General features: G+C 41.1%; 1 protein-coding gene across 1 annotated transcript; it reads left to right on the top strand.

The window, feature by feature from the left end:
• Positions 1-1448: 1448 nt before the first annotated feature.
• LOC310853446 (phenylserine dehydratase-like) lies at positions 1449-8196 on the top strand. The gene is made up of 7 exons (XM_083757782.1): positions 1449-1529; positions 2533-2713; positions 3929-4110; positions 5554-5684; positions 6470-6618; positions 6727-6816; positions 7157-8196. Exons 2-7 carry the CDS (start codon positions 2533-2535, stop codon positions 7396-7398), a joined length of 975 nt encoding a protein of 324 aa, XP_083613908.1. The 5' UTR covers positions 1449-1529; the 3' UTR covers positions 7399-8196.
• The last annotated feature ends 1898 nt before the right edge of the window (positions 8197-10094 follow it).

Raw genomic sequence — 10094 nt, forward strand, 5'->3', positions numbered from 1 at the left:
GACTGTGTGGGGGTTTCTAGAAGTGTAGGATAATAGGAATAAGAATGGCTTGTCTGTGACAGGGTCTGGTTCATAGGTCTGTGCCCAGGCTGAGGGTATGGGCACATCTAAGATTCCATGCACAGACAGAAGAAGCTGTCTTTTACGTAATTTCTGGCTTTTTAGACAGCTGGTGGATGGAAATGAATGGGCGCCCAAACTCTGTCCCAACTCTGTCTCCCCAGTGTCCCTTAGTGCCTCCCCAGTGCCTCTCCAATGTCTGCCCAGGGCCTCCCTATAGTGACTCCCCAGTGCCCAGTATCCCCCCAGTGCCTCCACAGTGCCTCCCCAGTGCCCCCCCAGTGCCTCCAGCAGTGTCCCCCCAGTGCCTCCCCAATTTTTGTCAGCACCTTGACCAGAGGGGTCCAGGTCCCAGGAGAAGCCCTGCCAACATTCACCTCCTGGTGAAGAAGAGACAACACAGCAGAAGTCGGCGGAGATCAGGGTGTGCACCAGGCTAGACAAGCCTAGACAAGCTAGGTCAGAGAATGCCCGCAAGAAAGTAGGCCACTTTCAGCAGGGTGACCTAGTCGGGTCAGGTCGCGTCCTCTCTCACCAGGCCAACAGAAAATATCTGCCATGCTAGCGCCTGAGTGGGAAGGAGTCAGGAGTAGGACCAACAAAAATTAGGACATAGACTTATCTGATTGTGATGGGAAAAGCCACCTGATGAACAGGATTCTGTGTTTGTGGTGAATATTTATTTATTTATTTACGCGGTGAGATGTCTAGTGATTTGTCCGGACTTTTGGGGTGAAATGTTCGGACAACTCACTTGGAGGTGGAAAAAGGGTGAGTTGTCTTGTTACCCGGCCTAGACTCTATAGCAGGGGTGCCCAAAAGGTACAGATCGTGATCTACCAGTAGATCACAACAAAGGCTGTGCAGGTAGAACATGACATCATGACATGCCCCTAAAAAAAATATATATATACCGGTAGGCCTAATTTAAATATAAAAATGTATTTTTGCTCCTGCCACAATTAAGGTGACTTGATTGATTGACATCAAAAAGTGCCTGTTAGCTCAAACCCACAATGCAAGTCTTTGTTTTCAAGTGTGTTGCGCAGATGTCAGTAGCATTATATAGTTTATATTTTTAAACCCTAGTACCAGTTCCATTTCCTCCCCTCTATTCCTCAAGTGCGCCGCTATGGTACATTTAAAATAAAACAAATCAGCAATGGGATAATAGCAGGCCTACTGTTTTTTGGTGGGTATAGATCTTGTTGAGCTCGTCATTTGGAAAGTAGCTCGCAAGTCAAAAAAGTGTGGGCACCCCTGGTCTACAGAATAACAGCTTGTAGTCGACAATTTGCCTTTTATTTAGAATTCCATTGACGGATGCAGTATCTTACTAAAAGGTTTTATTATGACGTCGATGACCGGAAATGCTTGTATAAGCGGCTAAGCGCTGATTTGCTTGACAGACAGTGTTGAAATCGCAGCACTGCATGTAAACATCACGCCAGTCATATGCAAATAATAAGGTATGTGAGATTGAAGATACATTTTAAACCCAAAACGCCTAGATCCTGTTTTACTGATTTACGTATTGGTTCATTTAAATTTCCGGTATTCATGAATGTACCTTAATATTAATAAAGTTGAATTTGCACATCACGTGTAGCGTACTAGCGGACGGTGGTCAGATTGTCCCACAGTCTCCCACTAGCCTCACGTAACCTTTGGAAAGTCTGGTTTCCATTGGTATCCGGTTTTTGTACACTCACATACATACAAGCAAGCATACAAACCGTTTCCGTATCCCCTGTGGACCGGATGTTCAAAGTGATTTATCCCAATTAGTTTACACGTCCACAAGTTTCATAACACATCTGTTGTGGCAAATATGAGCAAGATGCCAAGATCTCCAGTAGGATTTTATCAGCATTTTCTGAGAGTAAATGTTAAATGTTGTCTTGTCAGTCATCAACTATAATACAGTAATACATTGCCAATGGTTCTCAGTGTGGGGTGAGGGCCCCTAGCTTTTGATTGATTGAAGTATAATTTATTTACAGTTTGGAAAATTACAGTACATTTCTAGTAGGCTACAACTCAAGACTAGACTGTTAACTGTGGACGACACCATAAAGCAAATAGGGTCCACCAACTGAATGGTAATTCTAAAGGATTTCTGGACGAAATGACAGACGGTATATGGGACAAAATCATGTTTGTGATTGTGAAGTGTAAATGCTTTATCATGGTTCGTCCACAGTTTTTGTTTTGACTATTTCACAGTAGGCCTATTCTACACACTGTGGGGGGGGAAAAATCAATCAATCAATCAATCAATTAATCTATCAGACTATAGGCCTATTATTAATAAGAAGGGGGAAAAAAGGGAAAAAAACAAAAAAAAAACATCCCTGTAACTTTTGCTTATCAAATCGGCTTAATTTATCAAATTGAGGACATTCTTGAAATGAGAAACACTGAGAATGATTGACTGATGTCGATGTGATGCATCTGATGCACTCTTCCCAGATGGAGGCCCCAGTGTCTGTGGACAGCGTTACTCTGGAGCTGCTGAGAGCAGCCAGGGCTACTGTGAGGGCCAGTCCCTTGGGGGTCATTGAGACCCCCATGATCCCATGGAGCCAGACCACACTGCCTCCTTGTGTCCCCTGCAACATCCACATCAAGATGGAGAACATGCAGAGAACTGGTAACTAGTACAAACCAATCATGTCGACGCCACAATGACCACATGAACCCTTGCATCACTATTCTGGGGCGCACATGGAGCAAAAATGGCAGATGATCTACAAGCTCACAAATACGTTGCAAGCTTGTAGATCTACTAGTTTGGGCTAAGAGATTTGATGACGATGAAACAAGAGAGGCGACCTGCTATAGAGCCAACGGTAACTCGAGTTTAAAGCTTTGTATTGTGTAATTGTTAATATGTCTTTATTTGTATGTTATGCTCCAGCTATTTTTGACTACTGCATTCAGTGCATTGCATAAAACGTTCTAAAATATGGAAACTATTGCTATTATTAGCTTCTTAGCTTACGTAGGATTCTTGAAGACAATTATTATTTATGTATTTGATTTATTTCCATGTGTTGTCAAGTCACTCTGGATTAAGATCGTCTGCTAAATGCCTAAATTGCTGCTACAGTAAATTTTATTTCTATGTGATGTGAACTTTTATTGTTGTCTCGTGCTGTAGTTGTACAAGTTAATGTCATTTTGCAATGAAGTCTTGGACGATGAATCAGTTCTCAGTTGATAGTTTCCATCTGGTGATTTTTGAGGCAGAAAAGCCTTTTTGTCTTGATAGGAGATTTATCGGCACGGCAAACACATCGGTATTGGCCGATTCTAGTTGTTTTTTCATTAATCGGCATCGGTCCGATTGTCTTTACAGATAAACAAGTCCAAAGTAACAGCTTGAACAGATCTACAAGCTCACAATATTAAATACGGTATTAAAGTTAAGTCTGACCTTCCTAAGCCTGCAGTGAAGATCTATACCCTGTTACATGCATTTTTCAGAATGGACAAAATTATTTGATCGGTAATCGGTAATATCAGTTATTGATATCGGCCAAAATATCTCACCGGCAGATCCATTGTTTTTTGTTGTTTGCAACAGTGGTTAGTTTGTGTAGACTCTTCTACCAGTCAACATATAGCAGCATTTGGCTGGTGTCTTTGATTGATTGATTGATGAATGTATTAACAGATTGGAGAATTACAGTACATTTCAAGCACAACTCAAAACAAAACTTAACTGTGGACGACACCATAAATCATTACACTTATTTACAATAGGGCCCACCATGTTCAATTCTTCAGTTGAACTTATGTTCATTAGTTTAACGATGCAATGATTGACTACAGTGTGTATCTCTTTATTTTCTATATTTGACAGGCTCATTTAAGATCCGTGGAGTGGCCAATCAGTTTGCCAGGAGAGAGAAAGGTGGCCATTTTGTCACCATGTCTGCAGGGAACTATGGGAAGTCTTTTGCGTACGCCTCAAAGCACTACGGGTCCAAAGGCAAAGTTGTAATGCCAGAAACAGCTCCAACATCCAGGTCCACTCTCATACAGGTCAGAGGTTAGCCTTGATCTACTGCTATGTAAACTGTGATAAACCTAGGTCATTTCTACTAATATTATAAGGGAGCTGATGGTAGGAGTTGCGCTCAACCTCAGCAATCCATCTCTTGTGTCCTTGGCTGACACCATGCAGCTCAAAGTGCTTTACAGAGCAATAGAGAAAAAGAAAAAAAAGAAAAGGCATAAAACAACATTAAAATAATAGCAGTAATGCAATACAGTGAGGACATGAATAACAATAAGGATTTTAAAAGCTCAACTAAAAGTGTGTAGAAGTAGGTTTTGAGCTGTGCTTTAACATTTTCTACAGATACTGCCTGTCGAAGGTATAGTGGGAGTTTGTTCCACACCGTCGGCCCGTAGAAGCAGAAAACTGCTTCACAGTGTTTTCTTAGTTGCCAAAAGGCATAAGCCCTCTAATGTCACATTTACATGACAAACATCTTGCATGTTTGTCACAACTATTAAAATGTCATTTATCAGATGCTCAATGACATGGACCCTAGTCAACCGTACATAGTGAAGTAACTAGATTGCTAAGAAAGCAAATATGTGCTATAAAATAAGTAGACATCAAACCTGGCGTGTATATGTATAATAGGGATGTAATGAAAATCAATACAAATCTAAATGATTGATCGGTCATAACAAGCCAAAACCAAATCAAAGTGTGCACACTGCAGTTATAACAAGAGCCACTAGATGGCAGAAATTCCACAGCGTGACTTACATTTTTTTTAATGAAAATATTTGGATAATTCTGACACCCATAATATATGAATAAAATAAGTAGCCTCTGTGAGTTTCCAGTGAAATGAAATCAGATGTTAGCTTAGGCTAGACATTGCTACTATACTGGTATACTCAAATCATTTAGTTAACTGTCCTGAGTGTCAACTGATTATACAGTAATAGTTCTTTATGTGCACCACTGTGCTGTGAAACTGTATATGGAGCTACGGGAGGCAGTGTAGCGTTGTGCTGGCTATACTGAGAGCCCGCGAACCCTGTCTCCCCGTTCCTCTGACCCCACACACACACACACACACACACACACACACACACACACACACACACACACTCGTCACGGACAGGAGGACAGCACTGCCCGGCTTTGCTCCATGGTGGTTTTACGAGCTGAGCTCTCATTGCAACTATTATAAAGTATACTATAGCCAGCACAACATAACAACTTCTAGACTAATCACATTGGCCAATCACACGTTTCGGTGGTGAGTAGAAACAGAGAGAAGGGCTGGGGAGAGCGGTGGTTTGCTCTTCAACGCGGCTCAGTGTCGTGACGTCATGTTGTAGTTCTCGGCGATAGCGGTGGTCACCTCATCACCGAAAACTCAACTATGGATAGGCCTTTAATGGCAAGCATTTTAATTAGGCAACATTTTTATTAGACTTTGTTTGTGTGAAACTCCTCAGAGTTTTGGCGTGGAGGTGGAGAGAGTGCCCACATCGTGTATGATGGATACAGTGAACCGCTGTATTCAGGAGAACAGCATGACCTTCCTCCACTCCTACGATGACCTGGATCTGATAGCAGGTCATGCCAGGTAGGGTCAGTAGTAGTACAACCCAAGACTGAAAGGTCGATAATAGAGTTTTATCCTGATTTGTCTCTCTGGGGGAAAGAATTGGGTCCAATATTTAGTTCAGTGAGTCAGCCTTGCTCAAGGGAAGTTCAATAGTGTTGAGGGAATGGAGAGTATTGGAAATTTGCTTCCTCACACAGCTTGTTCCTGCCAGTCTGGAAGATTGAACCTTTTGGCTACATTTGCTGAGAGAGAGATGAAGCTACTGACGTTGCTTTTCTATTCTTATGAATCGGTGCTATTGAACACCTTTTAAGTCTGTCTATGGGTTTGACAAATATTGAACCAATGGAAAGTATTAAAAAGCGCTTCTGACTAAACCTTAGAATAGAATATCAAAGTCAGACGGATAAAGAACCAATCACCAATTTAATGGTCAAAATCCACTCCACTTGAACTGTATTTGGGTAAAGTGATAGTATCTGACAATGTATAAAGTCATCATACCAACTTGGATGAGGTTGTTCTAAAAACATATTTTTTTGAACAATATTTTGCACATGGTAGGTTTCTGCCCGACAGCAAAGATACACTATAGGCCTACTGTATAAAAGATTGAACTTTTTCATAGGTTTCATAGACACTAGCACTAGCATCAGTGTTGAGTAAATTAATGTTTTTTTCCCCTGACATTTAACCACTGAAACACGGAAAATATCTGCTATTTTCGGCCCAGCCTTAGAGAAGATGTGTGAGCCTGATGCAGTCTTGGTGTGTGTGGTGATACTGTAAATGTGTGTGTCCAGTCTAGGTTTTGAAGTCCTGGAAAAGATGGCTAAACCTGACGTTGTTGTGGTGTGTTGCGGAGGCGGAGGCCTGCTGGCTGGTGTTGCTGCAGCCATCAAACTGTCAGGCTGTCACCAGACCAGGATCTATGGAGTAGAGCCAGAAGGAGGTACAATTGGCATAGATAATACGACGCTCGCTTAGTATAATTAGAATTATTATACATTTGTTGGCATTCGGATGATTTATTGTGTTGAAATGTTCTATTTTGATGCAGCGTGTACCATGTACAGAAGCTTCATTGAGGATCAGCCAGTGGGTATGGACACCAAAAGCATCGCCTCAGGACTCGCACCACCTTTTGCAGGTAGCTGAATTTACCTTCCTCTGCACTGGAAATGATTGGTGAAATACTCTCTCAGAAACAATAGACGACTGACTTCATAGATGATATAACAGGCTCACATCCGCACTCATGAACAACATTCAAAAGTCTTTAAATAAGCAGCGGCAGTAATGACGGCGGCGTTTTGACCTGTTACCCTACGCTATGTCAACATTCCACCGTGTGGTATTGGAGACATTTTCCATTTGGAATTCAGAAACATCAGGCCCATTTTCAGTGATGTTCATCATTTGCAACCATTTTTGTCACCATTCATTGCTAAAAGTCCTTCACTTGATACATAGTTGTGTGTTTCATCCAGGCACCCTCCCGTATGAGCTGTGTAAACGCTTTGTGGAGGCCATCGTCCTGGTGAGCGATGAACAGATCAAGACGGCGGTGTCCACACTCTACAAGTCAGGTCTAGTGGTGGAGCCCTCAGGGTCTGCTGCATTTGCTGCCATCGTTAACAGCAAGATACCCGACATGGAGAACAAGAATGTAGTGTGCATACTCAGCGGTGGGAACATTGGCAAAGATGAACTCACTCATTTCCCTGATTGACAAACATAGTACTTATATTCACCTATCTGCCTTTCATGTTTTTTTGTATGGGCTTATCCTAGTTTAAAAGCAGAAATTATTTTTCTATCCCATCCTGTGTATTGGTTAACATGATTATGAATGGATTATGAATGGTCTTTATACATTAGAGACACAACATCCATTCGGACAGTAGACTAAAGCTGCGTTCAGACCTGGATAATTAGAGCCGTGCGATTACATACAAAGTCAATGCAAAGACGAGAAGTTGCGCGAATGGGGCGAATGGGGCGACGCAAACGAAGCGAACGGCTGCCTGGTATCTTCGCCCCGGCTGGAAAAACCATGTACCGAGCCGTCTTGGGTGAACGAGCGTGTCCATTTCGTTACACTCCCAATGAATGTCGGTGCACGACGCAAGCAAATTATGTTTTTTCATTTTATTTTTATTTTTACGCGGCGATTGAAGTGACTGGAAACAAATATATATCTTCAGATCTGAACGCAGCTTACATTAGACATGACATCCATTCAGACAGTAAACTAGGCTATACATTAGACATGACACATTGTACATTGTATAATGTACAATCTACTGTCATTATTTCTGTATGAAATGACAGTAGATTATACATTATACACAAAACACGATCCATTCAAACAGTACACTAATTAGACACTAGAGATTACATCCATTGAGACAGTACAGCTGTACATTAGACATCCATTTTGTTCTACCCTCAGTTTGAATTCATGCTTTATGTTCATGTTAGAAGTTTAGAACACATGTTTGAGTTCCGAGCTTAACCTTTTGCTACATATCACTCCCTGCTTCTATCAATAAAGGCAGAAAAGCTCAAAAGATATCGTCAAAAATGTACAATTGTGCACCTGTAAAACTGTCTGTAATATGTTAGTTAGTCAGTTTAATTTATTGTCCACGAGTGGAAATTTGTCTTCGGCCTCAAACAACAGAAAAAAACAACACTTACACAATTATTTTCATGGCAAAAATGCAGGACAACAGTGCCAAATACATTAAATACAAATCTAGCGAGACATGGTATCTAGTGCCTTAATGGCATTAGGAAGGATTTTTTAAAGATGTTACGGTTAGCTTTTGGTACTTTGTACCGTCTACCAGAGGGAAGTAGTTCGAACGGTAACAAGACTACTCGCCCCGTTTCTGTTTTCCTCCCAGAATTTTCCCCAGTGAGGGGTGGGAGAGGCTGGACAGCAGACGGCTGGACTTTGAATTTCTCTAACTATAAACTTTCATGACAGCAGAACAAATAAGTACAAATATAATTTATGAAAAGCTACTACAGTGAAGTCTATTCACAGAAGTTGTTGTAGGATATGTGGGGATTATCTGACGAGGTACCATTTGAGGGGGCAAAACCTTACATATACTAAATAATACTAAATTGTTTATAGGTTCAATATAAGTCAAATAATATAGCCTTTCCACAGGAGTATCTTTTTATATTTTTCCAAAAAGAATACAAACAGCCAATAGCATATACAAAGTTATCCCCCTCACTGGGGAAAGTTCCGGGAGGAAAAACGGGCAAGCACCGGGGCGAGTAGTCCAGTATTCGTTCGAACTCCCTGGATGAGAGGGGTCGTTTGCTATCTTGACAGCTTTTTTTCGAATACAGTTCAGCATCTTCTGAATAAGTGAGAACCAATAATAAGCCATAATATAATTTGTTTTCAAGAATTTAACTGTAATTATTGTGCAAAATAGTGGTTTTCATATCAAGGTCCATTTTTCATTCGGCATTTGAGGCACGGCCCACCATTTGATGAGATCTAGCCTCTCAGACCCAAAAGTAAAGAATAATTTGATATTGTTGGATAAAATGTAGGCCTATTGATGTGGTTCCATAGGAGAGATAGCAGGAAATCATTTTGATCAATGACTAATTCATTCTCTAATTGTGTAGACTTCTTGAAAATTAACTAATATGCTCCTGAGGAGAAGGATTCTAAAAACGATTTATAAATCCTAAAGCCTTGTTTATACTTCACTGTGCAACGGTCCTATGCTGGAAAATAGCAGATATGCAAACTCACAGCACATCTCATTCAAGACACTGAACTTGCAGATCTGCCATTTTTGCCATCCAAATGCATTATATGGTTAAATGGGCCCTAAGAGATGCAGAAATTAACTAGAAAAAGTGCCCTTCTGGGCACAGGTCTCCACCAGGAGGATAGGAGATTGTGTGATGTTTGGCAAAATGTTTAGGAGTAATTTAAACATGTTTGTTTGGGTTTGTGTGTGTGTGTGTGTGTGTGTGTGTGTGAGTGAGACGCAACTTGGCCTGTTGTAGCGCCACCATGAGGCTGATTTGAAAACTGTCAAGTGGCATTTCTTCCTCAGCCTATAGTGGGAATAGGCATGCACGGCTTGGGAAGCCTGGATATGCACGGCTTGGGATATTCGTGGATATGCACGGCTTGGGATATCTGTGGATTTGCACGGCTTGGGATACACGATACACTGCCATTGATTGATTGATTGAAATCTTTATTAACAGTTTGTAGAATTTACAGTACATTTTAAGCACAAACTCAATACAAAGACTGTCAACTGTGAGTGGACGACCCAATTAAGCATTACACTTGTTTACAACAGGGTCCACATTGTTCAATTCATCAAAACATTTAAAGACATACAAACATTTAGAGACATACAAATAGACATTTCT

The sequence above is a fragment of the Protomyctophum parallelum genome (assembly GCF_964188405.1).
Source record: "Protomyctophum parallelum genome assembly, chromosome: 22".
In the NCBI taxonomy this organism is placed as follows: Eukaryota; Metazoa; Chordata; class Actinopteri; order Myctophiformes; family Myctophidae; genus Protomyctophum; species Protomyctophum parallelum.